Source organism: Oncorhynchus masou, chromosome 31 (genome assembly GCF_036934945.1).
Source record: "Oncorhynchus masou masou isolate Uvic2021 chromosome 31, UVic_Omas_1.1, whole genome shotgun sequence".
Lineage (NCBI taxonomy): Eukaryota > Metazoa > Chordata > Actinopteri > Salmoniformes > Salmonidae > Oncorhynchus > Oncorhynchus masou.
Window position 1 is genome coordinate 67410722 of NC_088242.1, and position 22888 is coordinate 67433609.

Consider the following 22888-nt stretch of genomic DNA (forward strand, 5'->3'; position numbering starts at 1 on the left):
ACGGACCAGAACCTTACCATCAAATCAAAAGGGAGGGGTAGAGAGAAAGAGACACGGAGAGGGGGAGAGCACAGTGAGTCACGACACAGGGTTGATGTATAGGAGCAGAGAGATCACTCCAGATTCAAGTAGAAATGTGATGTTGCCATCAAAACAGTCCACTAGTGCTATTTTTCTCAAACTCATAATAAGCCCAGAGCTTCAATTAAACCCACAGTTCATGGAGCAGTAGCTTGCTGCTTAGACTACTGCGCCATCCATAAACAATGAGTTATCAAGGCCAGTCTTAATTAATAGCTAAACTTGTTTTTCTGTTTTAACCCTGTCCCAAACCTTAATCCTCAATTTAACCAATTGTAATTCATGTCTAAATTGTTAACCAATTGGAATTAATGCCTGAAGTTAAGTCTAGAGTTTTTTCTATATCCCAAACCGTAGCTCTTTTATTAACCCAGTCGGAATGAATTCCTTAACTTAATTGTAGATTGGTTTCTGGGAGCCGAACATGCCTAAAATGTCTGGAGCTCATGCAGGAGCTGTGTGCCTAACTAAAGGATGTCGCCACTAGGGGCAACGCTGAGCGCTATTACCATCAAGCTGGCTTGGGTTTTGCTAGGGTGTTGTGGATGGGTGTGGCGGATGGGTGTGGCGAATGGGTGTGGCGGATGGGTGTGGCGGATGGGTGTGGCGGATGGGTGTGGCGGATGGGTGTTGTGGATGGGAGTTGTGGATGGGTGTGGCGGATGGGTGTGGCGAATGCGCATAATCCGCAAGCTCCGTCTTGGAGGATCACGTGTTCAAGTTATAGACACATGCTTTTGCAACTTCTAAATTTGCCATTTGGAGCAACTTCGAAATTTGACGTTTGGAGAAACGTGGAAAAACGTCTAATTCTGCAGTGAGAATCTGAGAACTTGTAGATAGGGGAGCCTGCAACACAGTCAGTTTTCTCAAACACACTGATTTGTAGGAGAGTCAATGAACAACTTCAACACACACACACACACACACACACACACACACACACACACACACACACACACACACACACACACACACACACACACACACACACACACACACACACACACACACACACACACACACACACACACACACACACACGTGTTGTTTGGGTTAGATCATTGTAGACAGTGCTGTCTTTCCTGCTTCACTGAGCTGAGATATACTGCCGTGACTGTCAGTGAAGCCTCAATGCTTACCTTCAGGTAGACAAGGGTATGTGTGTGTGGAGGTGTTTGTCTGAGTGTGTGTGTGTGCTTGTGTCTATGTCTCTGAGTTTGTGTGTCCTCAAGTATGTTACCTATTATTTCATCACTATTGAAACATCTGGGATACATATAACTCCTTCAAAACAACTGTGTATCACCAACTGTTGAGTTTCAACAATTACACAGCATTATTTATTCAGCTGGACTTATTTATTTCACCAAAATCATTTGTCGAGTTAATATTAAACAATCTAAGAAAAACATACAGTATAACGCTTCTGTACTTCAATACCCAGTGGAAAGACATGACGGAGAAGGAATGAGAAGGAGAACTGGATGGAGGGAGGAGGGAAACATAGAGAGAGGAGGGGGAAGAGACAAATAGAATAGAGAGAGATTAAGAGAAGGTGGGGTGCAGAAAGAGAGGGGAGGGAATAAAGAAACACAGGAGTGAGAGGAGAAAAAACAGAGAGAGAGAGAGCTGCCTTTTCATCATCTCTTCTCCTCTGTCTTTTAGTGAATCCTCCCTCATTCTTCTCCATCACTATTTCACTCCCTCCCCTCCTTCCTCTCCATATCTCCTCACCCCTCCCATCAGGGGACACGATTCCTCAAGTGGTATTGAGGGGAAAGACGAGAGACATTCCTCATCCATCCATTTCCATAAAACCCTCCCTAGCCACATCCTCAGACTCCTTTCCAGAACACCTCTACCCATCCCACTGCTCTACACAGTAGGTAGGAGCTGCATCCGTGGGTTCCTAATGGGACTTGCGGTGTGATTCAGAAAGCCTGTTTAACACACACTCTGTGATGGAGAAGGTTCATGAACCTTTATAGTTCAATAAACACACCACCTGTTTACCCATAAGCCAATCTAAACATGCAGAGATAGATAGTACATTAATGAATGCAGCATGTTTTCTTTTTCCATGGGTTCTGTTGTCCTTGTTTATTGTCACATACACCGATAGGTGCAGTAAAATGTGTTGTTTTACAGGGTCAGCCATAGTAGTATGCCGCCCCAGGAGCAAAACAGGGTTAAGTGCCTTACCCAAAGGCAGTTCAACAGATGTTTTCACCTTGTCAGCTCAGGTATTTGAGACAGATGGTTCATTCATCATGTGATTATGAGCATCTTCAGGTGTGTTTTTGGTGTGTGTGCATGCGTGTGGGGGTGTGCGTGTCCCGGCAGTATACACATTAGAGGTCAGCACACATAATTTTGTACATACATGGCTGAATGTGCACCATGGACAGCACCCGTAGTTTCACCAGCCTGTTCAGCACCGTGGACAGGGCTAGCGAGCCAAAGTAAATATACACTGTGAAGAGTGAGAGAGTGTGTGTTTTACAGAGCTGTCTGTGTGTGTTCTCCAGTCATTACCTAGCCGAGGGTCGTACTGTCTCATCTGAACCTCCTCCACACAGTCGGCAGGGAACCAGCCTGTTCTCCCCTTGACCGTGCCCTCCCAGAAGCCTCCTTCTCCTATACTCAACACTGACACAGGGGGAGAGACAGAGACAGAGAAAGTTAACTACAGCATATGTACAGTTCATTGCAGGTTAACAGATACAGATGAGTCTCCACTGTGGCTAAAAGGAAGTAGATGTCACAGAACGTTGGGTGGAGCAAGTTGTAAGTCCCTCATCACAGTCAGTTCTTGTATCCTGTGGATAGAGTGGACACAATTGAATGTTTATTTATTATTTTGACCAGGAAGTCCCATTGAGGTCGGAAGACCTCTTTTTCATTTTATTTCCTGAAAGTAACAGATGCAAACCCAACACTGGCAATCACTCAGTAAATTGCCATTCAATTGCATGGCAGTGAGTTGTGTGTGTTCTTAGTCAAGGCAGGCATTTGGTGTGTGTGTGTGTGTGTCTCAGTGTGTGTTTTCGTGTGTGTGGTGTGTGTACGTGTACGAGACGAATGTATGGTTGAAATTAATCTTTGCTGCAGGACTGAGTCAAGCGCTCATTTCCACTAAGCTTATCTATAACCTCAACACACACATGTTAACATACACATTCATTACGCACAGGAAGAATAAGGAGCTGGACATACACATATATCGACACGCACATAAACGAACACCAGCTGGAACTCTGGCTGTGTTCTACTGAACCCTCATCCTTCCATGGTTGCTAGGTTACGGCAAAGTCAGGTTGCAGCATGTGGCTGGTTTGAAGAATGTTAGAATGATGGGATGTTAACCTATTGGAATGTTAACATGTTGGAATGACAGAATGTGCTACCCAGGATGAATTCTCCAATCTCACTTTGTGAGTGACACTTGACTTCTTATATCTTAGGACAGGTGACCATACAATGGGAAACTGCACTAGCACGTCATTAGCCTGCCAGTACACATCTGCTACCTCAGCATGGAGAATCCAGCATAGAACCAGAGTCCCAGAGTTCCAGGCAAAGGCAGGGCTCACTCTGATCGGATAGAGGAGCTGCATCGACCCCCTCTCCTGGAGGAAACCTGCTGTGTTCCCTCTCTCTGATCACAGATTAAACCTGCTTCACTGTGTCAATCTCCTGGGTATACTCCCTCTATGCTGTTCCCTGTCCTTTGGCTTGGCATACAACCATTACATAGCACTAAGCGATTACTTGCCTTCACTCTATTCAGAAATGTCTCAACAGTGAAATATGGTAGACCTTCAGGGAACTGACACACACACACACCATCATCTCTATTTCCCTTCTTCAGCTGAATACACCCGAGCTAGCTGTAATCAAGGACCAGGAAATCAACCTGCCAATTAGCAGACAGCCACAGGAACCATGATGATAAGCTCCTCAATAACCCCAGAGCATTGCATCACCACTTAAATATGCAGTCTGGGGCCTCACGAGTGGCACAGCGGTCTAAGGTACAGCATCACTACAGACCCAGGTTCATACCCAGGCTATGTCACAGCCGGCCGCGACCTGGAGACCCTTGAGGCGGTGCACAATTTGCCCAGTGTCGTCCGGGTTAGGGGAGGGTTTGGCCGGCCGGGATGTCCTTGTCCCATCGTGTTTTAGCAACTCCTGTGGCGGGCCAAGGCGCATGCACGCTGACACTGTCGCCAGTTCAACACATTGGTGCATCTGGCTTCCTGGTTAAGTAAGCAGTGTGTCAAGAAGCAGTGCGACTTGCAGGGTCGTGTTTCGGGGGAAGTATGGCTCTCAACCTTCACCTCTCCCGTATCCATACGGGAGTTGCAGCGATGGAACAAGAATGTAACTACCAATTGATATCACGAAAAAGGGGTACAAATTTGTAAAATAGTATGCAAATTAAATATGGAACGTATCATCATGACACTGTACACACAAACCGAGGACCTGTTTTGGCTTAAGTATCACTTTCAAAACTACTGGCTGAAATGATAAAATTCAGGAGCATAACTTTAATCCTCTCTCTGACATAAACTCATATCACACATCAACATTCATACTACAGTTCAAACTCAACGTTACTTCTGAGTCACTTCAAACTAACATTCCAAATCACATGAACATTGTATTTTATTCATGACCACTATTAGTCCACTATTGTTGAACGTGCATCTTGATGAATGTCAGAAGGCAGAGTCAAACATTGGGGATTGAAATGATAAAAAGGTGAACCTTTACAAGCAATGTGGATGAACCATGAGTATCCTTTGGAGACATGAATGCATTATTTTTCAACCCCTAACTTCTGCCCAGAATGACATGCTGAACTAGAGATTAGAGTGGCAGGACACAAATGCCAAAAGTATTTCTGATTGGTTCTGCTCTCCATCACTCAGTCACAACATGAGTCAACAATTTGCTTCATGCGGCAGGCTCACCACTCGAACTAGTGAGCATGTAAAACCATTCCCTCGTCTTTACTCTGTGAGGAGTGTTTCTCTCTCTCTCTCTGTGTGTGTGTGTGTGTGTGTGTGTGTGTGTGTGTGTGTGTGTGTGTGTGTGTGTGTGTGTGTGTGTGTGTGTGTGTGTGTGTGTGTGTGTGTGTGTGTGTGTGTGTGTGTGTGTGTGTGTGAACACCATGAAATAAGACCCCTGACAGTGCCACTACCACAACCAGACTGTGACCAAAGATGACCGTCACCGATCACACTGAAGCGGAGAGAACGAGAGAGAGAAGAAACGAAAGGGAGAGCGGGAAAGTGCCACAGAGAACAGGGTAATTGAGAGTGAAGGCTGATGAAATACACTTCATAAAAAGCTCAAATAACCCTGGTCCCCAAACACGTCCACAAACAAGGTTTTAGGAGCGTCACCCTTACAGTGCCACTATTCAAATCAAATTACATTTCATTGGTTGCATACACATATTTGCAGATGTTATCGCAGGTGCAGCTAAATGCTTGTGTGTTTAGCTCCAACAGACTAGCTTCAACAGTCTAGCTCCAACAGACTAGCTCCAACAGACAAGCTTCAACAGTCTAGCTCCAACAGACTAGCTCCAACAGACTAGCTCCAACAGTCTAGCTCCAACAGACTAACTCCAACAGACTAGCTCCAACAGACAAGCTTCAACAGTCTAGCTCCAACAGACTAGCTCCAACAGACAAGCTTCAACAGACTAGCTCCAACAGACTAGCTCCAACAGACAAGCTTCAACAATACATAGCAGTACAAAACAATACAAACAAATCCCCCAAATGAAAATGAATAAATATCAGAATGAGCAATATTAGAGTATATATAAATAATGGTGTGTATAGAAAGTATGGACAGTTAAGTGATAATGCCTGAGAAGCTGGTGTTCGGAGGATATATTGGCACAGGTGTTGTTAGGCTGGAGACTAAGTCAATATATCCTCCAAACACCTGCTTCAAGGGCATTATCACTTTTATACAATGGGTTACCAACATATTTAAATAATAATTTACATTTTTATTAACGTTATTTTGATGAATTTATTCTGTTTCATCCTTCCACAAGATATAGTACCGACACAAATCTGGGGTTGCTACCCAAGCCGACTGGTTGTTTGATCTATTGGTTCGGTTGCCAGAGACGCGACCCAGTCATTCAGTCTTCGTTCTGTATCTATGGACGCGACCCAGTCGTTCGTTCTAAATATTCCATTGCCATGTTGGCTGGCAACGATCTTATCCCATGCTTGCTAACTAGCCAACTACGAATAACTTACAGTTATGTCAAAGAGTGCAGCCAGAAAGCAAGGAATTAGCTGCATTTGCATTTGTTTAAGCGGTTTTCTAGTGATATTTATTTCGATACATCCATAACAAATTATATCAAATTGTATTTGTCACATGCGCCAAATACAACAGGTGTAGTTAGACCTTACAGTGAAGTGCTTACATACAAGCCCTTAACCAACAATGCAGTTAACTATATTTTCTTAAGAAAATACTTACTGAATAAACTAAAGTAAAACAAATGAAGAATATAAAAAATAACAATGAGACTTTATTCAGGGGGTACCAGTACTTTCTGGCTATATTCTTTTACGTGGTTGTAAGTTAGCCGCAAGGGACAAGACGGGATAAGAACGTTACTGAGTCAATGTACAGGTTAGTCAAGGTTATTTGTACATGTAGGTAGGGGTAAAGTAACTATGCATAGATAATAAACAGCCAGTAGCAGCAGTGTAAAAACAAAGGGGTGGGGGGGTCAATATAAAATGTACCCGTGGAAATGTGATTAATTGTTCAGCAGTCTTATGGCTTGGGAATATAAGCTGTCAAGGAGCCTTTTGGACCTAGACTTGGTGCTCCGGTACAACTAGCCGTGTGGTAGCAGAGAGAACAGTCTATGACTTGGGCAACTGGAGTCTTTGACAATTCTTCTGACACCGCCGACTATATAGGTCCTGGGTGGCAGGAAGCTTGGCCCTGGTGATGTACTGGGCCGTACACGCTACCCTCTAGCACCTTAAGGTTGGATGCCGAGCAGTTGCCATACAAGGCAGTGATGCAACCAGTCAGGATACTCTCGATGGTGCAGCTGTAGAACTTTTTGAGGATCTGGGGACCCATGAGGGGAAAAAGCCATTGTCATGCCCTCACAACTTTCTTGGTGTGTTTAGACCATGAGAGCTTATTGGTGATGTGGACACCAAGGAATTTGAAATTCTCGACCTGCTCCACTATAGCCCCGTCAATGTGAATGGGGGCCTGTTCGGCCCTCCTTTTCCTGTAGTCCACAATCATCAACTTTGTCTTGATCACGTTGAGGGAGAGGTTGTTGTCCTGAATCTACACTGTCAGGCCTCTAACTTCCTCCATATAGGCTGTCACACCGTTGTCGGTGATGAGGTCTACCACCGTTATGTCTTCAGCAAACTTAGTGATGGCGTTGGAGTCATACTTGGCCACGCAGTGGTGGGTGAACAGGTAGTGCTGGAGGGGACTAAGCTCGCACCCATGAGGGGCCCCCGTGTTGAGGGTCAGCATGACAAATGTGTTGTTGCCTACCCTTACCACCTGGGGGCGGCCCGTTAGGTAGTCCAGGATCCAGTTGCAGAGGGAGGTTTTTAGTCCCAGGGTCCTTAGCTTAGTGATAAGATTTGTGGGCACTAAGGTGTTGAACGCTGAGCTGTAGTTAATGAACAGCATTCTCACATAGGTGTTCCTTTTGTCCAGGTGGGAAAGGGAAGTGTGGAGTCCGATTGAGATTGAGTCATCTGTGGAGCTAACAACGAGCTAATTATGCGCAATTTCACCTGGCATAGAAAATGATTTTTTCTTGTCAGGACCCTGTTGTTCAGAGGAGCTGGGCAACAACATAGCTAGCATAATAATTTGAAACTGAAGCTGGAAAGACTGCAAACTATCTGCACTTCTTTTTGTTTTACCTGTTTTCTATTGATAGTTCTTTGTATAAATCCAAAGCTGTATGTTTCATCCCGATCCTGACACGTTCATTACTATGGGACAGCTGGATATCGAATTTGAATATTGAAACAATGTTGCAAATATAGGAGAGACAGACAGCAAGGTTTATACAAACATCCACTGTTGAAAACTAAATGTTAGTCTAAGAGAAATGTGAGATAATGTCTAGATGCTTTTTATAGTGGGTAGAGATCAACTCTATAAATTGCCTGGCTGGGTTGATGAGACAGTGGATTGCGCAGTCAGATGGAACAGAGTAAATAGGCATTTTAACAGCATAGATTTAGTCAGTGATAACTTATGGAATAGACACCGGCTGGAATGCAGTTTTTACCAATCAGCATTCAGGATTAGACCCACCCGTTGTATAATATACAAATATAAAATGTTTACAGCAATAGTTATACAGGATGAACAATGAGTAGAATGCAGTATATGCTAAACAAAAATCCAAATGCAACATGCAAGAATTTCAAAGATTTTACTGAGATACAGTTCTTCCGACCCCTCTTTTTTCAGCCTCCAGTATTTGTGTCGGGGGAATAGGTTCAGTCTGTTATATCTGGAGTATTTCTCCTGTCTTATTCAGTGTACTGTGTGAATTTAGGTATGCTCCCTCTAATTCTCTCTCTCTGTCGCTCTCGCTTTCTCTCTTCCCTCGGAGGTCCTGAGCCCTAAGACCATGCCTCAGGATTACATTGCCAGATGACTCCTTGCTGTCCCTAGTCCACCTGGTCATGCTGCTGATCCAGTTTCAACTGTTGTGCCTGCGGCTATGGAACCCTGACCTGTTCACCGGACGTGCTACTGTATCTTTTCCCAGACATGCTGTTTTGTTTTCGACTCTCTCTTTCTACTGCACCTGCTGTCTAACTCTGAAGGATCGGCTATGAAAAGACTACTGACATTTACTCCTGAGGTGCTGACCTGTTGCACCATCTAAAACCACTGTGATTATTTTTATTTGACCCTGTCAATCCCTGATCTGTTTCACCTGTCTTTGTGATTGTCTCCACCCCCTCCAGGTGTCACCCATCTTCCCCATTATCCCCTGTGTATTTATACCTGTGTTCTCTGTTTGTCTGTTGCCAGTTCATTTTGTTCGTCAAGCCTACCAGCGTTTTTTCCCTTGCTCCTGTCTTTGCTAAAGTTCCTGTTTTCTTGTTTCCCGGTGTACACCATTCCTGCCTGCCCTGACCCTGACTGCCGTCCTGTACCTCTCTGGATTACTGACCTCTGCCTGCCCTTGACCTGCCCTTTTGCCTGCCCCTGTTCGAATAATACACTTTTGTTATTTCAACACTATCTGCACCTGGGTCTTATTCTTGAATGTGATAGACCTGCTGGTCATCCATGATTGTTTGAACATCTTGGCCATGTACTCTTATAATCTACACCCGGCACAGCCAGAAGAGGACTGGCCTCTCCTCAGAGCCTGGTTCCCTCTCGGTTTCTTCCTATGTCTCTGCCTTTCTAGAGAGTTTTTCCTAGCCACCATGTTTCTACATCATCTGCATTGCATGCTGTTTGGGGTTTTAGGCTGGGTTTCTGTACAGCACTTTGTGACATCTGCTGATGTAAAAAAGGCTTTAAAAGTAAATTTGATTGATTTAAGGAAATGTATGGATTTCACATGACTGGGAATACAGTCAATACAGTCAACATGAATCTGTTGGTCACAGATACTGTGCATAGAAAAAGTTGATCGTGAATCAGAACCAGTGAGTATCTGGTGTGACCACCATTTGTCTCATGCAGCGAGACACATCTCCTTCACATAGAGCTGACTAGGCTGTTGATTGTGGCCTATGGAATGTTGGTACACTCCTTTTCACTGGCTGTACAAAGTTGCTGAATATTGGTGGGAACTGGAACAGGCTGTCATACACATCGATTCAGAGCATCCCAAACATGCTCAGTGGGCGACATGCCTGGTGAGTATGCAGGCCATGGTATAACTGGGACATTTTCAGCTTCCAGAAATTGTGTAAAGATCATTGTGACATGGGGCCGTGCATTATCATGCCGAAACATGAGGTGATGGCAGCGGATGAATGTCACGACAATGGTCCTCAGGATCTCGTCACTTTATCTCTGTGCATTAAAATTTCCATCAATAAAATGCAATTGTGTTCGTTGTCCGTAGCTTATGCCCATACCATAACCCCACAGACACCATGTGGCACTCTGTTCACAATGTTGACAATGGCAAACCGCTTGCCCACACAACGCCATACACATGGTTTAAGGTTGTGAAGCTGGTTGGACGTACTGCCAAATTCTCAAAAACGACGTTAGAGGCTGCTTATGGTAGAGAAATGAACATCCAATTATCTGGCAACAGCTCTTGTGGCCATTGCTGCAGTCAGCATGCCAATTGCACGCTCCCTCAAAACATGAGACATCGGTGGCATTCTGTTGTGTGACAAAACTGCACATTTTAGAGTGACCTTTTATTGTCCCCAGCACAAGGTGTAATGATCATTCTGTTTAATAAGCCAGGTGGAGGAATTATCTTAGTAAAGGAGAAATGCTCACTAACACGGATATAAACACATTTGTGCAAAACATTTGAGAGATAAGCTTTTTGTGCATATGGAACATTTCTGGGATCTTTTATTTCAGCTCATGAAACATGGGGCCAACACTTTACATGTTGCGCTTTACTTTTTTGTTCAGTTTATATGTGAAGTGGGTAGAACAGTATGCTATGTCTCTGTGTACATAGGGCAGCAGCAGTCTCTAATGTGTAGGGTAGAGCACCAGGTGGTAGCCGGCTAGTAACAGTGATTAAGGTTTAGGGCAAGTTATTGGTTGGAAGCCGGCTAATAGTGACTAATTAACAGACTGATGGCCTGAAGATAGAAGCTGTCTCTCGGTTCAAGCTTTGATGCACCTGAACTTTCTCCGCCTTCTAGATTGTAGAGGCGTGAACACTCCATGGCTCGGGTGGCTGAGGTTCTTGATGATCTTCTTGGTCTTCCTGTGACACTGGTTGCTTTAGAGTAATGGAAGGCAGGAAGTGTGTCCCAGGGGATGCTTTGGGCTGACCGCACCACCGTCTGGACAGCCCTGCGGTTGCAGACGGTGCAATTGCAGTACCAGGCAGTGATACAGCCTGAAAAAGCCCTCAATGGTGCATCTGTGGAAGTTTGTGAGGGTCTTATGGGCCAAGCGACTTCTTCACTACACCGTCTGTGTGAATGGACCATTTCAGGTCATCAGTGATGTGCAAGCCGAGGAGCTTGAAGCTTTCACCCTCTCTACTGCAGCCCCGTCGATGTGGATGGGGGCGTGCGCTCTCTGCTGTTTTCTGAAGTCCATGATCAGCTCCTTCATTTTGTTGATGTTGACAGAGAGGTTATTATCCTTGCACCCCTCCGCCAGGGCTTTCACCTTCTCCCTGTAGGCTGTCTCGTTCTTGTTGATAATCAGGCCTAACACTGTTGTGTCATCAGCAAACTGTTATATCGTGTGCCAAGGCCCGGTTGGCATGACTATTGGCCCCTTGAAACAGACGCTGGCACTCAGTGGCCCTGAAACAGGGCTCTGTGTGTATTTAGTGGCCAAGTGGCACCAGTGTGTCTTTTGCTATCCAGGCTGAGCTGGGAGCAAGGCCATAGAGAGGGAAAGAGGGAGAAACGTAGAGGGAGGAGAGTTGAGAGAGCATATATAAAAGGGAGAAGACATGAGGTGAATATAAAGAGTGCAAAAGTGGAGGAAGAGAAGGTTGGAAATGGGGAGAAATCAGAGGACAGATAAAAGTAGGGGAATAGAAAAGAGGGTTGATGGACAGGAGAGAAGAGGCATAACCAGAAAACAGTGTGTTGTATGTGACTCTAACTGAGGTTAAAGCCAAGAGCTCATGTGTCGTTCCACCAATTTGGAGTCCTTAGAGAAGTGTAACTTTTGATTTCACCTGATTTTAACATTCTGTCATAAAGAGCACATGTTCTACTTCATAAAAACATGTGTTGGCACCTTAACAAGTCTTTATTCATCTAAAAATATGATTTATTGAATTCTCCATGTTGCTCATTATTTACTATAACAGGCTTTTAAAATTCAATATTGGTGCACAATTGACCATTCGCTAAGCCCCGTCCCCATTGGTTACTGTTGCAACCTCAAACAACATTTTCCCGGGAAGCCCAATTCCACATTCAACCACTGGTGAAATCCCCTCACAATGATCTCCAACTGTGTTTCTAATACACAATGAAATTAAACACAGTATACCTCTTGCTAATCAGGAAACTCTGGGGTATGTTGTTTTGGACTGTCATTACAATTGCTTCACAGGAACCTAGTAAAATGATGTTTGTAGTGTAGCTAGCCACTGAATGGCTTTGAATTCATTATCAACTTGCAGTCAAAACCATAGCCACTTTTGGAGCCAACTAGTGCTCTCAAATTGTATCCTGATGTCAGAAGCAGATTGGGGTTGTATTCATAACATTGCTAAGTTTGCTGGCTAACATACATTTTGAGAAAATAAGTTTTATTAAGAGGCTAGCTGACCAGCTGAGGTAGCAAACAATGTAACAAAAGTAATTATAATTTCAGATAAGAAAAATACTCTGTAACAGGCTCTGCATTTCAGGAATCACAGAGGCAAGTACTCCTGGTTCAGTGTTATATTATTTAGCCTTTTAAACATTACCTTTTTTTAAAGAAAACTCTGTTTTTGCCAATGCCCTCACTGGCTTTCATGCGATTTAAATACGAGCTTGTCGGAATTGACAACAGTTGCTATCCATTGGAGCGCTGCGATTGGTTGTCAAAAATTCTGGGGCGGTGCTGAGCAAAGACTCAATTTCTACTTCAAATATTAAAGGGATACAAAATGCATTATTTTCGTGGAACGTCCCTCATAGTACAGTCCTGCATCGGGTTGGACACCCACAGTTCCCCAGCGAGTGACCCGCAAAAAAAATCAGCTGGTGGTGGAATGAAAACATTATTTCGTGATTCAGAACAAATATATTTGCATAAAGTCTACACATATCTGGAACTATATTGCAGGGATGTGACACCATTCTTCCACAAGAAATTCCATAATTTGGTGTTTTGTTGAAACTGCTGTCTCAGGTGCTACCCCAGAATCTCCCATAAGTGTTCAATTGTGTTGAGATCTGGTGACTGAGATGACCATGGCAGATGGCTAACATTGTTATCATGCTCATCAAACCATTCAGCAACTACTTGTGCCCTGTGGATGGAGGCATTATCATTAATTGCTTAATTAACTCAGGAACCACAGCGGTATGGCAGCATCTGCTTTCAATACACGTTGTATCCCTCATTTACACAAGTGTTTCCATTATTTTAGCAGTTACCGGTAGTAGCCTAAAGCAGTGAACTGTCCATTGTTTGTGTTTTGCTGAAACATTCCTAATTTGCCCACATGCACCGTTTATGTTCCCTCCACCCACATATGACTACATTGCCAAGTGAACTTTTCCTGGCTAGCCGAGCTCACGTGAATATGGCTAACGTAACCGGCAAAATAATGGTGGAATAACACCATCGTGGAAACAGGAGGTGTGCTAGCGAACTCTCAGGTTTGGAAGGAGTCGTTGTAGACAAGGAGGTCAACAGCCCGGTAGATGGATACAAAGCCTGAAAACAATTATCTGTTAATTATTATATTAATTCAGGCTTTTGTTAATTTCAACCATACGCAGGCTATGTAACCTTTTGCGTGTCGGGAGAGTATTTTCGTTTTTTTGGGAAAAAAACTTAACCATTTGAAACGGCCTATTTCTCAGCCCCAGAGACTATAATATGCATATAATTGTCAGATTAGGATAGAAAACACTAAAGTTTCCAAAAACTGTCAAAATATTGACTGTGAGTATAACAGAACTGATATAGCAGGTGAAAACCTGAGGAATATCCAATCAGGAAGTGCCTCTTATTTTGAAACCTCTCTGTTGCTATGCATGCCTATCCTCCATTTAAAGGGATATCAACCAGATTCCTTTTTCTATGGCTTCCCTAAGGTGTCAACAGTCTTTAGATATAGTTTCAGTTTTTATTTTGAAATATGGGTGAGAAAGATCACATTGCGTAAGTGGATAATAGTGAAGACATCAAAACAATGAAATAATACATATGGAATAGGTGGGGGCTCTCAGAGTGAGTTTTGCGCAACAGAGTAAATCTCCAAAATATAATTATCGTCACGTTCTGACCTTTATTTCCTTTGTTTTGTCATTATTTAGTATGGTCAGGGCGTGAGTTGGGGTGGGCAGTCTATGTTTGTTTTTCTATGATTTGGGTATTTCTATGTTTCGGCCTAGTATGGTTCTCAATCAGAGGCAGGTGTCATTAGTTGTCTCTGATATAGAATCATACTTAGGTAGCCTGGGTTTCACTGTGTGTTTGTGGGTGATTGTTCCTGTCTCTGTGTTTGCACCAGATAGGGCTGTTTTAGGTTTTCTTGTTTTTGTTAGTCTGTTCATGTATAGTTTAATTCATTAAAGAACCATGGATAGAAACCACGCTGCGTTTTGGTCCGCCTCTCCTTCACCGCAAGAAAACCGTTACAATTATTTTAAAAACAAACAATAGAAAGTTGGTTGCAATTTCAGTTTAATCCACCAGATTTTTTCTTATTTTTTACAAATAATCCAACAAATATTGTGGTTAAAACTCAAACATACTAATAGACAGCTGTGACATAATAGATTGCAAAATAGTTGGGAAGAGATTTACAACGTACCAATTCCATGGCACATGGTTTATGAACTGATAAGCAAAACGACGCCAGATTCAAAACTTCGAATATTTCAATTTAAATTATTATACAAAATTCTTGCAACCAATAGAATGTTATATGTATGGGGGATACAATTTTTAAGAGAGAGAATGCCAAGAGTGTGCAAAGCTTTCACTTTGTTGATTACTACATGATTCCATATGTGTTATTTCATTGTTTTGATGTCTTCACTATTATTCTACAATGTAGAAAATAGTAAAAATAAAGAAAAACTCTTGAATGGGTAGGTGTCCAAACCTTTGACTTGTACTGTATATAAATATATATATTTACAAAAATATATACATGGGGGATAGGAAATGATGCAGACAATTACATTGATTGGAGCTACAATCTATCTTCAATATTAAAGCTGATCTACCCCATGAATTAAAAAAAAGACTGAGTGAGTGGGGAGCAGAAAACAGAAAACTAGCTGTTATTGGCTGAGAGGTTGGAACTCTTTGTTTTTCGTCTATTAACCAATTTACCGCATGGTGATGTCACCATGGAATGAAAACCTGATGATTAGATGTTTCTGTGTAGATTGCATTTTCTACCAGAAACTATTAGGACACACTTTTACATTGTTATTTTCATCAGCTGCTGTAGAATATGATACAAAACACAGGAAAACATAATATTGACTGCACTAGACCTGTATATGTAAAATAGCCTTTTGAGTGACTAAAATATCACCCAAAATATTTTTGGGAGGCTAGAAATGCTCCACATTTCAGAAAAATGACTTTTTCTCTCATGGCTAACTACAAGGACGTTTGAAAAGACTGGTTGAGTGGGTGGGGAGTTTATATTCATGAGCTTGCCTTGACTGACAGCCCTTTGAAATATCTATGTCAAGAAACTTGGATGCAGTGAGCAGTTTTGCAGAAAAATCATCTCAAGCAAATGTAGTGATACACAAAGCAAATCAAGCTAAATTGAAATTGCAGTAGCTATTTGGGTTGTGTTTCCATCAATTGGCTATTTCGTTTTAAACAAGACAGATTTTAATAAGAGACCACATTTACCACGTGTCCGCCCGGTGTCCTGCGCCGAAATTGGTGCGCAAAAGTCACCTGCCAGTATTTTTCCATGCATGTCAATGAAGAGATATGTGAAAAAACACCTTGAGGATTGATTTGGTCGATATTATGTAGTTAATCCGGAAAAAGTTTAGAATATGTTCATTTTCCTACCAGTGGTATGTTTCCACCAAATGGATTTGTTGCAGATAAAAAATGCTATGCTAGCTTTGCATACTCTTACACAAATTAGTCAATTTCTTGTGATTTTGAAAATCTGAGATGACAGTGTTGTTGCACACAACATTATTTTAATTTTATATTTTATTTTGCGTTATGCTAAAAGGTTTCATCCCGGACCATATAAAAATCTAAAGTTCAATGTGATTTCATCGCATTTTTAACTCTACCACTAGTTTTGTCACAAAAACTGTTGCTTTAAATAGATAATATGCCTTCTCTGGTCTTGCACCTGCGCTCTAGCCAACAGATCGCAGATACAGTGCATGTAGGATGTGCGGGTTGTCTAGTCTACATGATGAGATTATTATGGATAAACGCGCTAATATTTTTATTTGTCAAGCATGGATCATCATGTCACCAGATAAGACCCTTGATATTTCTTGGAAAGGAGCATCAAGCTCATCACCGTGCACTTTCACCACCCCATGAAGTTCATAACTAATGTAATTTGTCGCCTAACAAGCTGCGTAGTTTCATCTGAGTCGTAGTGGGAGGACCACAAGGCATTTCCACTGCAATTTCTCACATGATTTGTATGGACAGAAATATCACACTATGTCAAACAACAAATCGATTGTCAGCATTTATAAAATCGTACCGGGCATAACCTGTTTCCATCAGCCTGGTCGTGACTTTTTCCATGCATCAGGTAATTCATCCGCATGAAATGGTTGGATGGAAACCTGATAAGAATTGTACATTTATTTCATACACTGCTCAAAAAAATAAAGGGAACACTAAAATAACACATCCTAGATCTGAATTAATGAAATATTTGTGTGAAATTCTATATACTTCCGGCCCGTCCTTGGACACTGTGCTATCTAACCTCCAAACGTGCTTCAATGCCATACATCACTCCTTCCGTGGCCTCCAACTGCTCTTAAACGCTAGTAAAACCAAATGCATGCTTTTCAACCGATCGCTGCCTGCACCCGCATGCCCGACGAGCATCACCACCCTGGACGGTTCCTACCTTGAATATGTGGACACCTATAAGTACCTAGGTGTCTGGCTACACTGTAAACTCTCCTTCCAGACTCATATCAAACATCTCCAATCGAAAATCAAATCAAGAGTCGGCTTTCTATTCCACAACAAAGCCTCCTTCACTCACGCCGCCAAACTTACCCTAGTAAAACTGACTATCCTACCGATCCTCGACTTCGGCGATGTCATCTACAAAATTGCCTCCAACACTCTACTCAGCAAACTGGATGCAGTTTATCACAGTGCCATCCGTTTTGTCACTAAAGCACCTTATACCACCCACCACTGCGACTTGTATGCTCTAGTCGGCTGGCCCTCGCTACATATTCGTCGCCAGACCCACTGGCTCCAGGTCATCTACAAGTCCATGCTAGGTAAAGCTCCGCCTTATCTCAGTTCACTGGTCACGATGGCAACACCCATTCGTAGCACGCGCTCCAGCAGGTGTATCTCACTGATCATCCCTAAAGCCAACACCTCATTTGGCCGCCTTTCGTTCCAGTACTCTGCTGCCTGTGACTGGAACAAATTGCAGAAATCCCTGAAGTTGGAGACTTTTATCTCCCTCACCAACTTCAAACATGTGCTATCTGAGCAGCTAACCGATCGCTGCAGCTGTACATAGTCTATTGGTAAATAGCCCACCCATTTTCACCTACCTCATCCCCACACTGTTTTTATTTATTTACTTTTCTGCTCTTTTGCACACCAGTATCTCTACCTGTACATGACCATCTGATCATTTATCACTCCAGTGCTAATCTGCAAAATTGTAATTATTCGCCTACCTCCTCATGCCTTTTGCACACAATGTATATAGACTCGCCTTTTTTGTACTGTGTAATTGACTTGTTAATTGTTTACTCCATGTGTAACTCTGTGTTGTCTGTTCACACTGCTAAGCTTTATCTTGGACAGGTCGCAGTTGCAAATGAGAACTTGTTCTCAACTAACCTACCTGGTTAAATAAAGGTGAAATAAAAAAAATAAAAAAATACTTTTTTCTTTACATAGTTGAATGTGCTGACAACAAAATCACACAAATTATCAATGGAAATCAAATGTATCAACCCATGGAGGTCTGGATTTGGAGTCACACTCAAAATTAAAGTGGAAAACCACACTACATGCTGATCCAACTTTGATGTAATGTCCTTAAAACAAGTCAAAATGAGGCTCAGTAGTGTGTGTGGCCTCCACGTGCCTGTATGACCTCCCTACAATGCCTGGGCATGCTCCTGATGAGGTGGCGGATGGTCTCCTGAGGGATCTCCTCCCAGACCTGGACTAAAGCATCCGCCAACTCCTGGACAGTCTGTGGTGCAACGTGGCATTGGTGGATGGAGCGAGACATGATGTCCCAGATGTGCTCAATTGGATTCAGGCCTGGGGAACGGGCGGGTAAGTCCATAGCATCAATGCCTTCCTCTTGCAGGAACTGCTGACACATCCTGCACGGTGTTGGGGTGTAAGCACAACCCCCACCTGTGGATGTCGGGCCCTCATACCACACTAATGGAGTCTGTTTCTAACCGTTTGAGCAGACACATGCACATTTGTGGCCTGCTGGAGGTCATTTTGCAGGGCTCTGGCAGTGCTCCTCCTGCTCCTCCTTGCACAAAGGCGGAGGTAGCGGTCCTGCTGCTGGGTTGTTGCCATCCTTCGGCCTCCTCCACATCTCCTGATGTACTGGCCTGTTTCCTGGTAGCGTCCCCATGCTGGACACTACGCTGACAGACACAGCAAACCTTCTGCCACATCTCGCATTGATGTGCCATCCTGGATGAGCTGCACTACCTGAGCCACTTGTGTGGGTTGTAGACTCCGTCTCATGCTACCACTAGATTGAAAGCACCGCCAGCATTCAAAAGTGACCAAAACATCAGCCAGGAAGCATAGGAACTGAGAAGAGGTCTGTGGTCCCCACCTGCAGAACCACTCCTTTATTGGGGGTGTCTTGCTAAATGCCTATAATTTCCACTTGTTGTCTATTCCATTTGCACAACAGCATGTGAAATTTATTGTCAATCAGTGTTGCTTCCTAAGTGGACAGTTTGATTTCACAGAAGTGTGATTGACTTGGAGTTACATTGTGAGTTACATTGTGTTCCCATCTCTTGTGATGCGGTTCACAGCAGCACTGACAGAGGTGTTGACATGACAACTGTGTCAGAGTTTGGATGACCCTTCCCCCTCTTTTGTTCCATGATGTCCACAAGACACAGATGAAAGGGGAAACATCTTTGCCATAGATGAATAGTGTAAACTTTTAATTATATTTGCTCACACCCTACAGTCAAATTTTGGCACCAGTAGAGTAGCTATCTAGCTATATAATTCACGCTCCTCTGCAAACACGTGTTCTCCGATGTACCTTTTCAAATAAGGTAATAGAATATCATCTTACCGTTGATGTATTAAAATAAGAGTTAGGGTGATGTCACCCTATCCCCTTAATAATCGTGTCTTCTGAATCAAAGTGTTTGACACGGGGGAAGGGACCAGTAACTTTATGATCACACTTTTTCAAAGTTGAAGCAACAGTCATTTTTCATACTTTGGTCATCATACTTTGAGCTGGTTTCTTCACAATATCAAATATTACTGTTATGTTAGTTGGTGGGTCATGAATAGGCTATCAGAACAATTCTATGCAGGTGGGTGGAGTGGTGGGGAAAAATCTGTCCTGATGTCGGGTATTGGGTGGGGCTCTGAAATTATGTGGCCGGCGCGGGGCGGGTACAAAAAAACGGTCCCGTGCAGGACTCTACCTAATAGTGTAAAACAGTGTAAAGCTACACTAGCCAAACAGTTCACAATCAACACCTCAGCAGGACCTAGATCAGCCACACACTGGACAACACCAGCTACAGTACTACAGCACCACTGGACAACAACAGCTACAGTACTACAGCACCACTGGACAACACCAGCTACAGTACTACAGCACCACTGGACAACACCAGCTACAATACTACAGCACCACTGGACAACAACCAGCTACAGTACTACAGCACCACTGGACAACACCAGCTACAGTACTACAGCACCACTGGACAACACCAGCTACAGTACTACAGCACCACTGGACAACACCAGCTACAGTACTACAGCACCACAGCACCACTGGACAACACCGGCTACAGTATTGCAGCACCACTGGACAACAACAGCTACAGTACTACAGCACCACAGGACAACAACAGCTACAGTACTACAGCACCACTGGACAACAACAGCTACAGTATTACAGCACCACTGGACAACAACAGCTACAGTACTACAGCACCACTGGACAACAACAGCTACAGTACTACAGCACCACAGCACCGCTGGACAACAACAGCTACAGTACTACAGCACCACTGGACAACAACAGCTACAGTACTACAGTACACAGCACCACTGGACAACAACAGCTATAATACTACAGCACCACTGGACACCACAACACACAGCTACAGTACTACAGCACCACAGGACACTGGACAACAACAGCACCTGGACAGTACTACAGCACCACTGGACAACATCAGCTACAGTACTACAGCACCACTGGACAACACCAGCTACAGTACTACAGCACCACTGGACAACAACAGCTACAGTACTACAGCACCACTGGACAACATCAGCTACAGTACTACAGCACCACTGGACACCACCAGCTACAGTACTACAGCACCACTGGACAACACCAGCTACAGTACTACAGCACCACTGGGCAACAACAACTACAGTACTACAGTACCACAGCACCACTGGACAACAACAGCTACAGTACTACAGCACCACTGGACAACAACAGCTACAGTACTACAGCACCACTGGACAACAACAGCTACAGTACTACAGCACCACTGGACAACAACAGCTACAGTACTACAGCACCACAGCACCGCTGGACAACAACAGCTACAGTACTACAGCACCACTGGACAACAACAGCTACAGTACTACAGTACTACAGCACCACTGGACAACAACAGCTACAGTACTACAGCACCACAGCACCGCTGGACAACAACAGCTACAGTACTACAGCACCACAGCACCACTGGACAACAACAGCTACAGTACTACAGCACCACTGGACAACACCAGCTACAGTACTACAGCACCACTGGACAACACCAGCTACAGTACTACAGCACCACTGGACAACAACAGCTACAGTACTACAGCACCACTGGACAACAACAGCTACAGTACTACAGCACCACTGGACAACAACAGCTACAGTACTACAGCACCACTGGACAACAACAGCTACAGTACTACAGCACCACTGTACAACAACAGCTACAGTACTACAGCACCACAGCACCGCTGGACAACAACAGCTACAGTACTACAGCACCACTGGACAACAACAGCTACAGTACTACAGTACTACAGCACCACTGGACAACAACAGCTGCAGTACTAAAGCACCACAGCACCGCTGGACAACAACAGCTACAGTACTGCAGCACCACAGCACCACTGGACAACAACAGCTACAGTACTACAGCACTACTGGACAACACCAGCTACAGTACTACAGCACCCCAGCACCACTGGACAACAACAGCTACAGTACTACAACACCACAGCACCGCTGTACAACAACAGCTACAGTACTACAGCACCACTGGACAACAACAGCTACAGTACTACAGCACCACTCGACAACAACAGCTACAGTACTACAGTACTACAGCACCACTGTACAACAACAGCTACAGTACTACAGCACCACTGGCTTCATGCTGGTTTAGAATCACCTCTACAGGTACATAGCAGTGGGCGACACATAGGACAGATGTCACAAAACAGGGTATCTGTCACCTCATGGAACAATAACAGATGTGCTATTCAGTTTTTTAAACTGGGCCTCAAACATTTGACTTAGTACAGGGGGGTAATTTTCAGGTTGTCGTCCAAGCCGTAGGAAACAGTCATACCTGCATTAACTGATCATAGTTCCCATCATATTCTATGGGAAGAGTTTCTTGTAGGGAACTCAGAGTCACTCCACCTCTGAGAGTCAGTGGGTTCTCCAGTCATTCCACCGCAGCAATAGACTCTGTGTGAGCTGGATAAGTTTTGTTCCACAATCCACAAAACATTTTCTGTGGCAGACATGGACAGGCCTAATTAAACACTAATACAGTAATCATGCGCAGGAGATGGATAAAGAAAGAGGGTGAGAGAGAGAGAGAATGAAAGACAAAGACAAATAGAGGGGTGGTGAGAGAGGAGAGAATGAAAAGGAGCACAAGAGGGAGGGATACAAAAGCAGAGGAATAATCCTAATCAAAATACAAACAATCGTTGAAAGGTGATGCATTTGAGAGTGGTGTGGATACATGTCTGTATGCATTTCTTTGTCGGTATAGTATGTAAGTGTAGTAGTGAGTTATTGTGTGTGTTTCAAATTTCAAGTTGCACAACTGCAGTGAAATGCCTTTCTTGCAAGCTCTTTCCCAACAGTGCAGCAATCAATATCAGTATACTATAAAAAAAAGTCAAGTAGAAGAAAAAAACACAAGAAATAGAAATAAGAACACAAGAATGCAAGTAAGCTACAGTACAGTATATACAGGGTCAGTAGCTATATATAGGGTCAGTTCCAGGGTCAGTAGCTATATATAGGGTCAGTTCCAGGGTCATTGCCAATACAATATTTACAATGTGCAGGGATACTGGAGAGGTACGGTTAGATATGTATAGGGATAAGGTGACTAGGCATCAGCATATATGATAAACAGAGTAGCAGCAGTGTATATGATGATTG

The 22888-nt window shown here is 43.5% G+C and overlaps 1 protein-coding gene across 1 annotated transcript in view; it reads right to left on the reverse strand.

The window, feature by feature from the left end:
* Window positions 1-22888, reverse strand: part of shank3a (SH3 and multiple ankyrin repeat domains 3a) — a 304109-nt gene that overhangs the window by 66044 nt on the left and 215177 nt on the right. The window contains exon 13 of the mRNA XM_064951735.1: window positions 2620-2733. Within this exon, the coding sequence (XP_064807807.1) occupies window positions 2620-2733 (114 nt within the window). The remainder of the gene's footprint in view (window positions 1-2619; window positions 2734-22888) is intronic.